At 50.1% G+C, this 17711-nt stretch overlaps 6 protein-coding genes across 6 annotated transcripts; 2 read left to right on the forward strand and 4 right to left on the reverse strand.

The window, feature by feature from the left end:
- Positions 1 to 403: 403 nt before the first annotated feature.
- N7506_006156 (uncharacterized protein) lies at positions 404 to 1425 on the reverse strand (the record flags this gene model as incomplete). The annotated part of the gene is made up of 2 exons (XM_056955449.1): positions 404 to 1210; positions 1273 to 1425. 2 exons carry the CDS (start codon positions 1423 to 1425, stop codon positions 404 to 406), a joined length of 960 nt encoding a protein of 319 aa, XP_056809783.1.
- A 1227-nt stretch (positions 1426 to 2652) lies between these two features.
- N7506_006157 (uncharacterized protein) lies at positions 2653 to 3150 on the reverse strand (the record flags this gene model as incomplete). The annotated part of the gene is made up of 1 exon (XM_056955450.1): positions 2653 to 3150. The coding sequence occupies one exon, from the start codon at positions 3148 to 3150 to the stop codon at positions 2653 to 2655; it is 498 nt and encodes a 165-aa protein (XP_056809784.1).
- Positions 3151 to 4265: 1115 nt separating this feature from the next.
- Positions 4266 to 6199, reverse strand: N7506_006158 (acyl--CoA ligase; the record flags this gene model as incomplete). The annotated part of the gene is made up of 4 exons (XM_056955451.1): positions 4266 to 4494; positions 4612 to 4715; positions 4774 to 5062; positions 5145 to 6199. The coding sequence occupies 4 exons, from the start codon at positions 6197 to 6199 to the stop codon at positions 4266 to 4268; spliced, it is 1677 nt and encodes a 558-aa protein (XP_056809785.1).
- Positions 6200 to 6911: 712 nt separating this feature from the next.
- On the reverse strand, positions 6912 to 12527 carry N7506_006159 (nucleoporin; the record flags this gene model as incomplete). Its single annotated transcript, XM_056955452.1, has 4 exons — positions 6912 to 8276; positions 8334 to 11411; positions 11473 to 12409; positions 12460 to 12527. 4 exons carry the CDS (start codon positions 12525 to 12527, stop codon positions 6912 to 6914), a joined length of 5448 nt encoding a protein of 1815 aa, XP_056809786.1.
- Positions 12528 to 12882: 355 nt separating this feature from the next.
- N7506_006160 (bifunctional anthranilate synthase/indole-3-glycerol-phosphate synthase) lies at positions 12883 to 15150 on the forward strand (the record flags this gene model as incomplete). The annotated part of the gene is made up of 1 exon (XM_056955453.1): positions 12883 to 15150. The coding sequence occupies one exon, from the start codon at positions 12883 to 12885 to the stop codon at positions 15148 to 15150; it is 2268 nt and encodes a 755-aa protein (XP_056809787.1).
- Positions 15151 to 16107: 957 nt separating this feature from the next.
- N7506_006161 (PQ-loop repeat-containing protein) lies at positions 16108 to 17400 on the forward strand (the record flags this gene model as incomplete). The annotated part of the gene is made up of 1 exon (XM_056955454.1): positions 16108 to 17400. The coding sequence occupies one exon, from the start codon at positions 16108 to 16110 to the stop codon at positions 17398 to 17400; it is 1293 nt and encodes a 430-aa protein (XP_056809788.1).
- Positions 17401 to 17711: the final 311 nt, after the last annotated feature.

Below are 17711 nucleotides of genomic sequence, written 5' to 3' on the forward strand. Positions count from 1 at the left end.
TATTCTCAGAGTTCAAGAATTGAATCCAGGGTTCTGACTCTTAATCTGTTTACCTCGGTGTCTATTTTCTCTTGCTCATGAACGTACATTTGTAAATAACAGCACATAATTCACATCGTTACACTACTCACAGCGGCGGGTAATAACCCTTGACACCGGTACTTGTGACCTTGGGAGTGCTGAGATTCAGCCATGGAGGTAATAGATGGTTTCCACAGCTGTCAGCAAACCCGTTTCTGGGGATCTCATGGGAGGAGCATCGAATTACCCCAGGCTCTAATATCCAAGATTTTGAGGTTGGTGTCAAGTCGACAACGGTGATCTTCAAATCAATGGCAAATAAGGGTATCTGAACTTTGCTATGAGACAATCAAGGGCTGGCTACCAATGCTAGATCCAAGGTCTAAAACCTCAATTTGGGTCCAACGTAAACGATCAAGATAGCAACAACCCATAGCCCGAAGATCCACGCATAAAGCATCATTCGACCCCACAAGCCCTTCCCCTCCGTCATCTTTCGCAGCATCCCCATCCTTTTCCCCGCAGCCTCCATAATGGTACTCGTGTGGTCAATGCCAGACACTGCACGATCCAACGCAGACTTCTCCCCTTCCAGAGTAGACTGGAAGGCCTGTGATGATGTTTTGAGTTGCGCGGCTAGCGTCAGGAGTGAGCTGGTCAGATCCTCTTGTTCCGTTCTATGTGTGCTTAATTCGTTTTCTGTGTCGTGGAGCTTGGCATTGCTTCCTGATGCTGTTGCTTTATTTGTGGCAACGGAGGGTTTGCCGGCCTGGCGGTTGCGCAGAGTCGGAGGTGCCGGTGTGCTTGTTGGGGGAGTGGAGGTTGGTTCGGGTTGTGTTGTTGCCGATGTGATAGTTGCGCTGGTGGCGGGTTGAACATTGTCCTGGTCGTTGATTCCTGGTCCTGACAGCTTTTGGTCTCTGGGCTGAGAGACCGACGGAGTGGTATTCTCTGGAGAAAGAGGCTTCGAGAACAATTCCTTCCACTCGTCATCCTCATCGAGGTTGTCATCGTCATCCTGCTCCGCAGTCGCTTTGGCATCTTCCTCATCGAGAATAGTTTGTATGCGCTTCAGAAGCTGTCTATCGCGCGCAATCTCGGCTTGCGCTTCATGTTTGCGGTCGAGTGGCTTCAATTGTGGGAGGGACCGCTCAAGTTGGGTCAAGAGGGTGCGTGCATATTCCACATTCTGTAAAGTCCGGTTAGAGATCAACTCAGCGCAGTGGTTCACATCTCTCCTGCATGGCTTACCTTGTTCACGCGCATGCGCTGGTATTCGGATTGTTGGAGTGAGCGTCGGTCTGTACCTGGGGAGAGCAGGTTGTGCTCGAGTCGGGTGAACAAGCGAGCGACATTGAGCAAGGCAATATTGGGAGATTCTGCGGGAAATGTAGACACAGCCATGGTTGAGATAATGAAGTTGCTGGAGCTGTTTACAGACGACGTAGCCAACAGCCTGGAGGCGGTGGCAGTTGACTCAGCATGGGCCCAAGCCGCTTGGATCTTTGGGCCTTGGCGTGCCGACCCGTTGATCCTACTTGCAAGCTTGAAACACACATCACGGCCATACCACTCACAGGGACTCACAGGGCCCAGTCTAAACATCGTCTTGTCAAGGATTTAAATGAGAGCTTGCAAAGTTTAAGTCAAGCAATTATGTGATCGTTTGATCAATCTATAACATTACATCTCAAGTTTCTAAACCTAGGTTTATCAGGTCCTACCATTATATACAACCTGGAAATGAACAGGTTCACTGCCAAATGTAGCCGCGGGATATTGAAATGCACCTAATCAGATGCATGAAAATGCATCCAATAGGCATTTGACACATACGGCCTCTATAACTAGCCAAATGTAATGCCTACTAATTTTCTAGTTGCACGGGTCTACTGGTTTGGTTCAAACCACTCATATTCGAACTTTTGTCGAACAAGCCTACCCATGTTGGTTGGATTTGTGCATCAATTCCCCCATGGTGGCCTGGATTGTGGTTTTCAGATGATTATTGGCATGTTATCAAGATCACATGGGCATATATTTAAGGGAATTTCAATAAATTTGCAACCTCACCCATGGATTTCTCTGAATTTCTCAAGGTGATCTTTATCTTTTGAACCCGACCTATTGTCTCCGATTTGTCTTCACCAGTCTCGCAATCTGGCCTTATTTGATACAGCGCTAGACCGTCAGTCTGTAATATGCCCTGTACGCCTGACATATTCTATCTACAAAGTCATCTCTATCTACTCCAAGATATCACAAGAACAGACTGAAATCATTATGTTGTTGCAATAGAAGACTATGCCATTCTGATGACATCCGAGATGTGCTTTGCAGACCTCGGGAGCCAACACACACATATTCCAAAGTTGTAAACTTGCCACCCAATTAGGTAGAGAATTTTGGATAAAAAACAGACACAAAGACACAAAGCTAGCTCACGCTATGTTAAGGAAAGACATCATAATTCATGAGAGGAACGGAAATTCGCAGATGCAACGAAGAAGACAGAATACCATCCCAACCATAGGCCGAAAGTAACAATAGTAGAGATGAAAAAACATCATCCAAAGTGGAATAAAAATAAGAGAACAAAAAGTGTTCCAAGGCCGGAAGGGCAATGTTGGGTCATTTGTATTGCACAACCACACGCTTCCACGTTCGCATGCCTTCGGAATCTTCGTCTGACATTTGCTGGACCAGCTTATCAGACTTGGAGACTGATTGACCAGTCTCCAATGCAGGATTTGAAGACATGATGGGGCCCGAGGATTGCCTCAGTTGTTCATTTTGGTGTCCGAGTGCCATTGCGGCGAGAGCACCGCTGGTTGGACAGGAGCTTGTCTGAGACAAAGGGCGCAAAATATCGCAAGCGGATGCAGGGAAGGAGGATTGAAAAGAAGGATCTCCTTTTTCCAGAGCAGAATGGATCCAAGCGTTTTGGTCTTGCCTGACGTTGGCGTCCATCAGGTGTTCTTGTCTTTGGCGCCGACGAAAGTACCGGTAGGTAAGAATGAGGCTCAAAACCGATAAGCTGACTAGACTGGTAATGGGAAACACGAGTCTCGCAGTAGACTGCGGAATCTCCCGGGAGAGGTAGGTGTATAGATGTTCCACGGCTTTCATCACTGATGTTCGGGATGGATAGCGTCCACCTCTCGCAGAATAGTTGAAGCTGTCTCCCTTGTGGAAGTGGGAACCAGCTCAACTTAAGACCGCGGGGGAGTCAGTCAAGGAGTGGCCAAGACTTGACACAGTAAACAGATCAAAGGTACGGGCGTTACTTCAGATCGGGAATTTAAGTCCACGGAGTTTGACCGGGACGGCGGGAGGCGAACGGACCAGTAGGACGGAGTACAGGGGCTGGGTTGCTATATAAAATCCAAACCGTCTTACTACAGTGTCGACGCTAGTGAGGATACGGAGGGGTGAGGCGATTGTGATGATCGACGCTTAAGCATAGTGGGGCGGATGTAGTATCTAGGGCTTGGTAGATGCGTTCCAAGGTTAAGTAGGGTGGGATAAATTCAATAACAAATCAATCAAGACCGAACAAAGAAGCAATGGGCAATGGAACCAGAGTAGCGGTAGAATAAGATTCATCCGATAGATCACAAAGCCAAAAAGGTCAAACAAAGAGAAAATTTGTGTTTTAGTTGCCTCTTAGCACATCAAGACGAGTAGGAAGAGGGTGGGTAGATCTAAGCCAGCCAGCCCTGGTAGTGCTCAGCTTGCCTCAACACGCCACTTGCGTTTTCTTCGGAGAAACAAAAAAGGGAATTTAGTGTCCTGACAAGTGCCCAGATTGGTTCAAATCCCTGGCCTAATCATATCCTTGTCTCATATTGCAGCCCTGCCGAATCTCATCACACAGGGATAATTGACCCATTTCCCAGAATTCCCAGGATTCTGGTTGCGGAGAAGACATGTGCCGTCGATCAAGATAATTGAACGAGATCGACTTTGCCTTTCAGCTGGCGCCTGCAATGAGCCCCGCGCTAAGGCCTTTCAGACGTCAAATCACAGTCCACAACACCGCGCTCGGCTATTATAGCGGCCTACGCTAAATGCCATCCTGCGTTTACCGTCTTTTTTTATTTGTTTTTTTTTTTATTCTTGCCTTTTGCTTTTTGCGTGCACTGTTCAAGTCCCGGTGCAATGGGTCGTGTTTCATCTTCAAATCAATATTTACAAATACCAGGATTGTGCGGTAAACTGCATCCAAGCCTAGAGCCTAGAGCTTAGAGCCTAGCCGGGACACCTTTAAGCTCCTGTTTCGCCTGTTCGCGCAACTTCGTCCGCAATATTTTACCTGAGGGATTCTTAGGGATTGCATCGAGGAATACAACGCCGCCTGTAATCCGCTTGAATGCGGAAACCTTGCTGTCCATGAAACCCGTTATATCGTCCGCGGTGGCGAATTGTCCGGGAGAAAGTACCACGTATGCCCGAGGGCGCTCGTCATGATTTCTATTTCAGTCAGCCCAAAAAAAGAAAAAAGAAAAGATAGATCGAAGCGAGAGCGAAAGACATGAAGCATTCATTTCTTACTTCGTACTTCGTACCCCGTACGGAGTGAAAACTTACATGATAGCTCCAATCACCGCCACGTCCGCGATCGCTGGGTGTTCGAGAAGAAGAGCCTCTAGCTCGGCGGGTGCCACTTGGTTGCCTTTGACTTTAATTAATTCCTGTTAAGATGTCAGTCCCACTCCCTCGTTTCGTTTTCCTTAGCGATGGAAAAAGTACCTTAATGCGATCCACAACGTGGAATTTGCCCAAATCGTCCACGAAGGCAATGTCTCCTGTACGGAGCCAGCCATCGTCGGTCTTAGTCTCCTTGGTCGCTTTCTCGTTGCGCCAGTAGCCTGTCATGACATTGGGCCCCCGTACCCAAAGTTCGCCACGCACGTTTCGCTCTTTCACCTCTTGTCCCTCCAAGGAAACAATCTGACCTTCGCAGTTGGGATTCAGTTCCCCGACAGAGGCAGATGTGCTCGTCTCCGTGGGATCCCACCCCAACATTGAACAAGTTGCTCTATAGATTCAAGATTAGTCTCCAATATCCAACCTCAGACACATTTAACTGAAATTAGCAAGAATTGAAAGTTCAGACTCACTCGGTCATTCCCCACCCCTGCTTGACGTTGATTTGACCTTTAGGCCACAACTTCTCAACCTCCTCACAGACCTCTCGCCCCAGAGGCGCAGCACCGCTGAAAACCCCCTCCACATGACTCAGATCGAATTTCTTAGTAGCAGGGTGCTTAGTCAATGCGACCACGACCGGAGGCACGAGAATCAGATCCGTAATTCGGAACTGCTGAGTATACTCCAGCATCTTGACAAAATCAAACTTCGGCATGACATAGACGGGTGTTGCGCGGTATAATGCGGCAGCAATGAAGATATTCTGCGCCATGGCGTGGTACATGGGCAAGAAACACAGCCATCGTGCCCGCTCGAGCCGTTCTTTATAGTCTGGGCTTAGTGTCGCAAAATGACAATACTGAAGCATATTGGAGACATAGTTCCTGTGTGAGATCTCCACACCCTTTGGACGACCCGTCGTTCCACTTGAGTAGTTCAATGCCAGGGTTCGACGAGAAAGAGCGGGCGTTGAAAGGTCTTCCCAGGCAAAGGCGCTACCTTCTTGCTCAGAAGCAACGAGATCGCTCCAGAATCGACAGCCATTTTGGGGGTTGGTGTTACCGTCATAGATTGAGCTGTCGTAGGCGAAGATGTGGGACTGGGGGAGGTTGGCTTGCTTTGCGGCTTCGATACCTGTTTCGAGACTTGCAGTTGCACAGAGCAAATATGTTGCACCGCTGTCTTGGAGCTGGTAGGCTAGTTCACGAGCAACGAAGGTTGGATTGGCGCCGGTGAATATTCCACCGGCCATGATCACGCCCATAAACACCACTGGGAAGAACAAGTCATTGCCGGAGAATAAAAGGACTCGATCTCCTGGCTGGAGACCTGATTTGCGCAATCCAGCGGCAAACCGCTGACTCCAGAGACGAAAGTCATGGGTAGTCAAGTAGTGAGTGTCCGGACGAGCTGCATCCAAGTATGATCTATGGGTTCGAGACAGAGGTGCTGTGGGTGATTGAAGCAAGAGAGATGCTAAATGAGTATCTGGGACATCAATTGTCCAGCGAGACTTGTAAGGCATGATTCTCAAGTTGAATGATGAAACTTGAGCACTCAACGGGCGAAGTGTGCCAACTCATATACGTGCGGGGATGATTTCATACAACTGCACAACTCGCCGATCTCGTCCCCGCTCGCGAAAAGCAGGTAGTATTTAGCGGCCACAGCGCACATACTAAATCTGGGCCATGTCGCAGAGGTTTATTTTTATAGCATTACACCCCAAAGTGAGATTTGAAGCTGTTAAAGGAGGCGTCATGTTCTAACTTGATATCTTCACCAGCCACAACAGCGATCTCGATGTCTTCACACATAACTCTCCGGAACATAGTGCAGGGTTATGCGCAGTCGCTATTTGCTACTGTACCCGGCTAAGATATGCGGAGAACCCGAGGCTGCCAGCCTTGCGCGAGGCTTGCAGCCTCGGTGCGCAAATTAGTTATGCAACGCATAACTTGAGCAGGTCGTAGTGACAGACACTAAAATTCTCCGGCGCATAGGAACGTTGATCAGAATTCGCGAGTCATGATCGGCAAATTGGCCGATGGCCAGGTGTACAAAAGAACCTTGGAACTACAATGGGCTTTGTTACTCTTGAGAAAAAGACGCAAATTGAAAATCTTGAAATACATTGTTATCAATTCAGCTTCGGAATGCATGAAAAGTTTCTACCGCACCCCGACCAGCCCAGAAATACACAAAACAAAGTCAAACAGCAAGGCTAGAACGGCATATCATGATTCCTCCCCACCCAAACAGGTAATCGCCGCTTTCATCTCAGAGACAACCTTCTCCTCCAATCGGTTCTCCGCGCCGGAAGCCGAGTCAACTGGTTTCTGACGAGACCATTCAACTTCCTTCTCACTAGTTGCAACGATGCGAGCACGCAAGGCAGGACGACGACGGAGAAGCTCCTCGATATCCTCCTTGACCTGCACCTTGTCCCATTTGATTTCTTGAATGGATTGGGTATCAACTCCGGCACTGGCGCCGGCGTCACGGAAGCGTCCGAGAATGAAGGTGATCAAAGCGAGCGAGTAAGCCTCCGAGACCATGCTGAGACTGATCCACTTGGAGGCCGGTGAAGAGAGGGTGGTGGTCGCGTGACCAGAAGAGAATGCCTCTTGGGCTCGGATTAGGCGGCTCTCGAATTGATTGATGAAAGCTGCAACCTCGGGCGCGGTCCGCATGACGCTGTAGAGCAAGTTGAGACAGAGAGGGAGGAATCCTCCGGTCCAAATGGCGTACAGTCGAGGAACAGGGTCGAATGGCCCGAAGGATTTATTCTGGGTTAGGAGGTTGGTCAAGCGGCAGGTAGATAGCTTCATCAGCACTGCCTCGACGGCGAGGTGCTCTGCCAGCAAAGGCAGGCTGGACATCTTGACCAGAATCGAGACACTGAGCTCAGCGTAGACGGGATCGCCTGAGACGGCTAATTGATCGGCCCAAGAGAAGAGTGTTGTGGCGTGGCGAACAGTCTCGTTCTCCTCGATATGGTAGACAATATGCTCATAGAGGCGATCAGCGTTCTTTACCTGCAAAGCGGTCTGCAAAATGGCGATGATGATGGCGAAGTCTTTTGGCGTGCATTTTTCAGGGCTGTCATGGAGATAGGTGGTGAGAGACTTGAAACCCTGGGCCACAATTGTCTTGACAACTTCCACGACCACGGTGAGGTCCGATGAAACTTCCGCCCTCTTGTTGATGGCTTCGGGGGCGCTTCGGGTGGGGCCACCCATGTGGAACTGAAGGGCCAAGAATAGCACGTTCAAAAGGGAGCGGAAATATTCGGTATCGCCGTTGATCAGCGCATCTTCATAGGTTATATGGCGAGCGCGCAGTGCTGTCCATGTAATCTCGAGAAGTTGGAAAACCTCGGCACCTCGAGCGTTCACTTCGACCAGTCGTTGCAGAAGCGCTTGGGCGAAATCAATACGGGCTTGTTGAATCCGCTCGAAGATAGCTTCAGGGGGACCACTGCTGATGTTGGCCTTGAGACAACTCTGGGCGACCAGTGCCATTGACTTTCGGATTTCAGTGTCGGGCATGAAGTCTGCACAATGCTCGATCGCAAAGAACTTCCAACTGTTCAGAAGGCCCTGCGGGAAGTTAGTGACATTTGATAAAACGCAAGCACAACAAAAAGATTAACTTACAACCTGTGCCTCGACAAGAGACAGATTGATGTTGGCTCGCTCGAATTCTTCAGCAAAGCCGCGATTCTTAGAGCTAGCCCAGGCAAAGTCATATGACAGAAGCTTGTCTCCCATGCCTAAATCGTAGTAATAATCGCGCCCGAGCGAGCGAGCTTCAAGTGGGGTTCTCTTGAAATCGACAATCTTGCACCCTGAGTAACGATTCTCGAAGTTCTTTTTAAGATTCGCATGCAACGAAGCATTGTAAGCGGAGACTTCCACAGCATCCTTGGAGTACCATGAAACTAGCGGGATCAGAGTCTTGATAAAGCTTCGGTCACCCATTTCTTTGGCGGAGTGAAGATAAACGGCGCACAAATCTGCAACAACGGCGGCAATGCGGGTAGCATAGATCTGGTCCATCACGGGTAATGAGGAGATCTTCAACTTTGATACATGGTTGATGATGTTGGTGAAGAAATGAGGGTGCTTGCTGAGATGAGGGGTGGCCCAGGGCCAGTTTTCTTGGGCCCGAGAGACAAACTCTAGCAACGCCAAAGACACCTGGGGCTGTTCCTGATCAATGTGTGAAAGCTTCTCGAGTGCCATGTCCAGAAAAGGAGCACTCCTCATGCTAAGACCACCCGCGCCAGATTCTTTCTTGAGGGTCTGACGAGGGGACGAGCCTGTGAGAATGAACACAGCAAGCCATTGCTGCCGCTTGCTCACGAAGGTGGAAAGCAGCTGCCATACTGCAACGACCAATGACTGGTCGCAGAGTGGCCTGTCAAGCTGTGAAAGAACATCGAGAAACAGGCAAGATGATTCTGCTCCTAGGTGGCCAACAAGGGAAGGGGGCTCGTTGTCTGCATATGAAGCAGCAGTGGTGATCAGAATATCGAGGAGAGAGACAACGGGGAGCCTGTATGGATCGTGTGATGCGTAAAGCTTGACGAGAACCGGGCTTGCTTTGAATAATTGTTCTTCCAATAACGAGCCAGGAAGTTCTGCAAGCTGGGCTGCTTGGATAAGCTTGATGCAAAGCTGCAGTGTGGACCTGACCTGATCTTCAACGAGGGTGAGGTATCTAAGATGGAGTGTAGGGGGTGTTTGAAGACCGTCGGCGATCAGTCGGAAGATTGGGTTAAAAGGCAAATCGGCAGTGGATTGAGGGCGCAACATGTCAAGGATGTATGCCGCAGAAGCAGAGAACACACCAGTTACCTTGCTCTCAAGCTTCGGGCTATCATTAATGCCATAGGCATAGTACAGAACACGCTCGAAAGATTTGGCAAGCATTGAGTTGATCTTGAAGCGTTGTTCTGGCAAGTTGAACCTCCAATTTCCATTGCTGTTGAAAATCTCCACTGTCGTCCGAGTGAAGTTCAACAAAATCGTCCTCATGGCGTGAGATGGAATTCCAGCACTCCAATCAGAGGCAATGGTGGATTTACTTCCCGCACTGCCTGGAGATTTCCGCAGCACTGCTCGAGATGCTGCATCTTCAATAGCAGCATCTACGAGCTCGACGCAGTTCAATAGGAATGGGTACTCGCCGGCCGGAATCTCCATGGCAGAGATGATCGCGGTCATGACTCCACCTTTGCCATCGGATCCAATGAAGCTGCTGCGTCCAAGGAAGGGCCAAACTCGACAGGGCAGTACCTTAAGAAGCGTCTTGATGAAACGCAAACATTCCATGGTAGCATTCAAAGAGTTGCCCAAATCGCCTCGAGAGCCAATAGTTTGCAGATTGCGCTCAAAGATGTCGAAAATCACAGAGATGATGTCTCCCTGCTTTGACAAGCCATCACTTGCCATCTCCAGAATTCTCTTGCCGCATGCCTCTGCTGAGTTTTGTCTTTTGGAGCTGGCGATCAAGTCTGTGAAGAGTGCAATGATGTCCGTGGCGGTGTCATCGGTAAACCCTGAAAAGTGACCTCCACCTTCGCTCCATTCTTCAAGCCAGCTTCCCAAGAAACTCAAACAAGAATATCGATGCGCCCACTTGATGACGGCGGGTCTTGACTCAGATACAACTTGGCCAATGGCTTGGGGAGGGATCTGAGAAGATCCACTGACAACGAGAGCGTTGCTTGCAGTATTTCCGACAAGACGGCGATGGGAAGAAGTTTCAAGCATTGGAAGAGGGTGTAGCAAGGCCACATAATCAGCGTTCTCATCCTCTCGAATGGTGTCGTAGCCCTGAAAATGGGGTGGCACGATCTGTGTGAAGGATTCCATGTTCTCCAGCTCTTCAATTATTGATGGCAGGCCATCTTCATTTAAGGAGTGTGGAGTAACAAGAGCACGACAAAGTTGCAGGAATGGTGCTGTCTCATAAGGGAAACGAGCTCGTGCGACATGGAAGATATTACCCATCAAGTCCTGGTCACTTGCGAATGAAAATTTGGGATCAGTATCCGGCCCTAAGGAATCAAGGTCTTTGGGGGAATCGTGATCACTTTCGCCAAGAATGGCCAGGACGGCCCCTAGCATCTCTGGAGAGTAGTCCAAGAAGAGCGTGGAGACTCGAACCAGATCAAGGAGTGCCAAGCGTACCCATCTACTCGTCAGACCATCGTCGACAGCTGAACAAGCTCCAGCTCTGGTCGCGAGGGCATGGACAGTGCTCAATGCCGATTCTCTGACAACCTCGGAGGTAAGGATAGTGACTGCATCTTCGACGGAATTTTGTGGGGTTTGAGCGCAATCAAGAACTTCTTCATAGAGTGACCGCTCCGTGGAGTGTAGTAGGCCTGTGTTTGCTGTATTTCCGTTGAAGGAGTCACTAGCAGACGAAGATTCCTGAACCTCTCGCCCGTTCCTCATAGATTCTGCCAGCTCCTGCATGGTGTACAAAAGCAATCCCCAAGAGAATGCCGCGGGGGTTGCGGTGGTGATTTCACCGGAGGCAGTGAAAATCTCGTTAATCTTCGAGATGTTGTCTTTGCACAAAAAGTAGGGCTTGTCAGCAGATCTAATGTGCGTTCCGTTTCTGATCGACGAGAAGGCGAGTGGAAGTTTCAACAATGCCAATGTGATAAGCGATGCAAATGCTTGAAGAGGGAACAAGACCTCCGTTGGGTGCTGACAATGCTATAGGATGTTAGAGATGTCAAATGTCGGGATTTCAGGAGACTGAGATGAGGCCACTTACCACTTGAATTGGCTCCATGAAGCTATATTCTGACATGAGCTGGAGCCAAGATAGGATTAGATTTGAATTTGGAATTTCGCTGGAGCGTTGGACTTGGTGGAAGATGAGTTGCATCACATGAACAATCTCTTCCACAAGACTTGTTCTCCAAATGGTTTCCAAATCTTGACTGCTTTCCGCAGCACTGAGCCAGCCACCCTCGTCGTCCAAGCTAGTCAATCGTCTCCGTATTGACTCAATGGCATCTTGAAGAAATTGGTTTAGTTCATTGCCAGTCGACTTATTCTTGAAAAACGTGGTTCCCAAGTTTTGGAGGGCGATTTTGCGTCTATCAACGGGCGAGGGAACCGACGAGACTGCCAAAGTATTGTGTTGAGACAAGGCAAGCAGCTTGCGAAGCGTCTTCACGATATGGCTTGCCTCAGAGAGATACACCTCGCGAAGACGCAGTCGCCTACTCTCCTCTTTATCGAATGATTGAGATACTTCGCTTCTGGCGGTTTGAGTCAGTATGCTGGCCAAGCTGGGACCAGCTAATGAGCCCCGGAAGTTCTCCGCTCCAGCCGCGCTCTGCAAACTGGTGGATTCCTCAGTGGAGAAGCCAGATGCAAGGCGCTTCGCCGGGCGGTCTTGCCATTCCAGTACAGCGATTCGAAGAGCGGAGATCTCGTCAATCCCGGCCTTCTGGCTCAACCATAAGGCATCGGCTTTGAGCTCCTTCAAATCGAAAGAGCTTTTGCCGTTCGTCTCGACATGAATAGCGGCAGTTTTGGACTCGAATTCGGATTTGGATTTCGCGGTGGGAGGAGGAAACGGTGTGAGGCCGTCGGAAAGTAGGCGAGCGCTCTCGGGGTGTGAAAGGAAAGCCTCGATGGTGCCCTCGTTGTCGGTATAGTTCTTCGGATCAATGGTGTAAATGAAAGCTCTTTTCCAGGACCTTGTGGCTATTAGCAATGACCGTGTAGATGTATGTTGACTTGCACGTACAAGAGCTGGACGTCCCCGGAGAAGCACTTGTCCAGGGACGGGAAATAGGCCTCCGGGACGGGAGCCATTCGGGGCAATTAGATCATCATAGGATCAAAATAAAGAGCGAGACGAGGCGACACCAAGTAAGGTGGCGGTTGCGCGGAAAAATAGGTTGATGGTGAGCGTTGGGAGCTCTTGAGTTGAGAGGTAGCTTCAAAAGAATATTATTCACCGCGACTGGGTCAACAATCAGGTGCCTATCTCAAAAACTGCCGGGCGGTGAGTCCGGATTTCTAGAAACCCTCAGCTCTTCTTTTGAGTCACCTGTACCGATCGACTCTGCAAGAATTGATCAATTCCCGGGAAGTCACAGATCTTGATTTTTCAAACTTGTTGGCTACCCTTATTCAATCCAGCAATTCTTCGCGAGAATCCGCCGCCATGTCGGGACTCATCGATCGTTCTCCCAACCACCCCACCATAGCGTCAAAGCTGACCACCGCCTCTAATGTCATCTTGGTCGACAACTATGATTCATTCACCTGGAATGTATACCAATACCTTGTTCTTGAGGGCGCAACTGTCACAGTCATTCGCAATGACCAAATCACCGTCGAGGAACTAGCAGCGAAGAACCCTACCCACTTGGTCATCAGCCCCGGCCCCGGCCACCCCGAGACCGATGCAGGTATCAGCAACGCCGCGATCGAGTACTTTAGTGGGAAAATCCCCATTTTTGGTGTGTGCATGGGCCAGCAATGTATGATCACAACCTTTGGTGGCAAGGTCGATGTGACTGGCGAAATCTTGCACGGAAAGACATCAGAGTTGAAGCATGACGCCAAGGGTGCTTACAAGGGATTGCCAACTTCCTTGGAGGTAACTCGGTATCACTCTCTCGCCGGAACACACTCGACTATCCCCGACTGCTTGGAGGTGACTTCTTGGGCCGATCTTGAGGACGGAAGTGGCAAGAATGTTATTATGGGCGTGAGACACAAGGAGCTTGCAGTGGAGGGTGTCCAATTCCACCCGGAGAGCATCCTCACCCAATACGGACGTCAAATGTTTAGAAACTTCTTGGAACTCACATCTGGAACATGGGACAACAAGAGTGGGGCTGTTGCTGCTGCTCCTGCGTCGACTGAGAAGAAGGTTTCAATTCTGGACAAGATCTACGCCCATCGCAAGAACGCCGTTGCCGAGCAAAAGAAGATCCCAGCTCTCCGACCTGAGGCTCTTCAGGCCGCATATGAGTTGAACATTGCACCACCCCAGGTGTCATTGCCCGCACGTCTGAGACAGTCAAAGTACCCACTTTCTCTCATGGCTGAGATCAAGCGTGCATCACCCTCCAAGGGTATAATTTCGGCAGACGTGTGCGCTCCCGCGCAAGCACGAGAGTACGCCAAGGCCGGCGCTAGCGTCATCTCTGTCCTCACAGAGCCGGAGTGGTTCAAGGGCACAATTGACGACCTGAGAGCTGTCCGCCAGAGCCTGGAAGGTCTTACCAACCGACCCGCCGTCCTGCGCAAGGAGTTTGTCTTTGATGAATACCAGATCCTGGAGGCACGTTTGGCTGGCGCTGATACCGTTTTGCTGATCGTGAAGATGTTGGATGTCGAGCTTCTGACTCGACTGTACCATTACTCGCGCAGCCTGGGCATGGAGCCTGTGGTGGAGGTCAATACGCCCGAAGAGATGAAGATCGCCGTCGACCTGGGCTCCGAGGTTATTGGCGTCAACAACCGAGACCTGACCAGCTTTGCCGTCGATCTTGGAACAACAAGCCGCCTCATGGATCAAGTGCCTGAGAGCACAATCGTGTGTGCTCTCAGTGGAATCTCAGGACCCAAAGATGTGGAAAACTACAAGAAGGATGGTGTGAAGGCCATTCTCGTGGGCGAAGCTCTTATGCGGGCACCCAACACATCCGCCTTTGTGGAAGAGCTCCTCGGAACCCCTGAACAAACATCACTTGGCTCGTCATCAGCCTCCCCACTGGTGAAGATCTGTGGTACTCGCACCGAGGCGGGAGCCAAAGCTGCTATTGAGGCTGGTGCAGATTTGATTGGCATCATTATGGTTCAAGGTCGCTCTCGAACTGTTCCAGACGATGTCGCCCTCCGCATTTCGAATGTGGTCAAGTCAACTCCTCGTCCTGCCAACAGCACAAATCAAGAATCTACGACAGCCACACCACTGGAGTGGTTCGAGCACTCTACTAATGTTTTACGTCACCCTTCTCGTGCTTTGCTGGTCGGTGTCTTCATGAACCAACCACTTTCATATGTTATTTCTCAACAGCAAAAGCTTGGACTTGATGTTGTGCAACTGCATGGATCAGAACCTTTGGAATGGGCAAGTCTGATCCCAGTTCCTGTGATCCGCAAATTCGCACCTGGAGATATTGGTATCTCACGCAGGGCTTACCACACTCTTCCGCTCCTTGATTCTGGTGCCGGAGGCTCCGGTGAGCTCCTCGAAGCCAGTGGTGTCAGCAAGGCCCTTGAAAGCGACGAGGGACTACGTGTCATTCTGGCCGGAGGGTTAAATCCCGACAACGTCGTCGAGACTGTGGCGCAGTTGGGACAGTCTGGCCGCAAGGTTGTTGGACTGGATGTCAGCTCTGGTGTTGAGACCAACGGAGCCCAGGATTTGGACAAAATCCGAGCTTTCGTCAAGGCCGTGAAGAGCATTCGGCAATGAGCGAATGAATGAGATGATGATTATGTTGGGATTACATTTCTTCGGGGACACTTATATTATCTTAACATTTCGGGGCTATTTAGTGGTCAACTTGATTCCAGGGCTCCTGTGCCTATTATCGCATTTCTATGTAAACAAAGCGTTCATAGAACTTTCTCGGCAATACATGTCACATTCCGGCTATTTTGCCTATACAGAGTATTCTGCTTTCGGTTCTGGATGTGAACTTTCATATGTATTGTACAGAGTACACCCGTGAACTGCCCCTTATCATAATGCTACCCACCACCTGGGCAAATTGTACAATTGTCGCGCCCGAGACCTTTTTCTTTCCAAGACTCCAGCTATATACGAAGCAGAACCGACGATCTCATCTGGAATGGTACCAATATTGCGCATTTCCAAGGTTTTTATTCAGCATATCCAAGATTCAGGCTTACTGTTCCTGACCCTCAGAGCCACAAACAAGCAGGTGGACACGTGCGAGTGCACGGGTTATCAGGGCGTTTAGTCAAGTCTACAACAATGTTGGAGTATTCAAGGGATGTGCGGGGTGCGGGGAGGTCAGATAACCTGAGGTAATGAGACTAGTCATCTAGTGATATCCTCAAATGGGAGACCCACAGGGCAGATCAGCAGAGAACTCCCCCGGAGCCCGCGAGAAGCGCTGATACGCCGCTGTTATCTCATGAGTCATCCGATCTGCTCCGGGGCACCTCGATAAGGGCAGCTCTCGTGACACTTATGAATGACCTCTCTTCTCTGTTCTTTCTCTTCAACTTCATTTGATTTCTTTGCTCTCTTTTTGCTCTTTTAGATATAGAGTATACACCTTTCAACTTTCTTCGGAATTGCTTTACGCTTATCGACATACGGAGTACTTTGTACAACCGCTCTAGGCGCCCAACACTGTGGTTCACATCTCTCGAGGATCATTCACACATTACACAATAGACCATGGCTTCATTATTACACAGCTTCCTGGCCGGAGGCTTCCCCGCCCACTGTGAACCGACATCGCCCTCATTGACCGCCCTCTCTTCGCATCTCCACATCTGCATCCCCACACCACTAGCGGCGATCTCCTCCGTCCTCGGAACCCTGAGCATAGTCTCATGGCTTTTCGCCCAATTACCGCAAATATACAAGAATTATCAGGTCCAATCAACGTCCGGCCTGTCAATATTTTTCCTGGTAATTTGGTGTCTAGGCGACGCAAGCAATCTCGTGGGAGCCATATGCACTCGCCAGGCAGGATGGCAGGTATTCGTTGCCAGTTATTACGTCTTGGTTGACATCACCCTGGTATTCCAGTTTTTCTGGTACACCCACTACAAGGCACGTCAGAATGGTGGGTACGACAACTCGTCGCACATGCACGACCCAGACCACATTATTCAAGGGGTACCGGTTCCCGATCAAGACCACGCCCCTGCGCCCGTCATGAACATCAAACAATCAGACGCAAAGGATATGGGTGTCCAGGCTGGATCGGTCCGCAACTCGGCTGGAGGAATGGCCTCATACTCGAATGAGAAATTGGGTTCTTCGCGTCGCTCGACGCGGGTCGTCAACAGCGCGAACAGCCCGCCCTTTGCAATGCCACGAACAATGCTGATGGCCTCACTGCTCTTTGCCGTTCTTGTTAACGCTGCGCCGACGGAGAAGCCTCATCCGCCTATCTCCGACACACCCAATGAGGCTATTGTCGAGATTGTCGGCCGTGTCTTCTCATGGATGTCGACAATCCTCTATCTTGGCTCGCGTCCTCCTCAGCTTTACAAGAACTACCAGCGCAAGAGCACAGAAGGTCTCTCGCCCCTGCTTTTCATGGCTGCCTTCTGCGGCAACCTCTTCTATTCCACCTCGCTACTCACCAATCCCAACGCATGGTCTGACTTCGCCCCCTACGGCGGCGGCGGCTGGTCCGATAGTCACGGCAATGACCGCCTGGAATGGATCGGACGCGCAACGCCTTTCTTTCTAGGTGCATTTGGTGTCTTGGGACTCGATGGTTTTATGGGCATTCAGTTCCTCATGTACGGTGATGGGCCACAGCGCGAGGATGACGAAAGTTTCGTCAGTTCCAGTACCGGAAATGACCGCAAGCCTGGTCGTGGCCGTCGCTGGAGACGCGTTCATGGCTGGATGCGTGGGTGGATCCCATCCTCTCCTCCTCGCGAACAGTCCTCGGCTCAAGAGGGTCAGGCTTTGCTGGCCGGGGAGCGTGGTCGGTATGGAACGGTTTAATGATTGCATAAGCGTGTTTTGTTATTTTCGATCTGTGTTTTTGAGCGGCGCAGACAACATATACATGATGAGATGATTTATTTTGGTTTCGAATCAGGTGCATTCTGGTCTTCAGGCTTGGGTTTCGTTTGTCAGATGGCATATATGGTTCACTACACATAGTAGTGTGTGGCTGCTATTTTTATGAAACAATTCGGTTCTTCATAACCTTGGAATCTCCGAAGTTCTACTTTCCTTGTATTCAAACAATTGAATTGGCATTTGTATGGATGCAGCTTTAGTGACCCAATGGCTCCAGAACATTCCGGCCC

Source organism: Penicillium brevicompactum (genome assembly GCF_028827555.1).
Source record: "Penicillium brevicompactum strain IBT 35665 chromosome Unknown utg000005l_segment0_segment0, whole genome shotgun sequence".
Lineage (NCBI taxonomy): Eukaryota > Fungi > Ascomycota > Eurotiomycetes > Eurotiales > Aspergillaceae > Penicillium > Penicillium brevicompactum.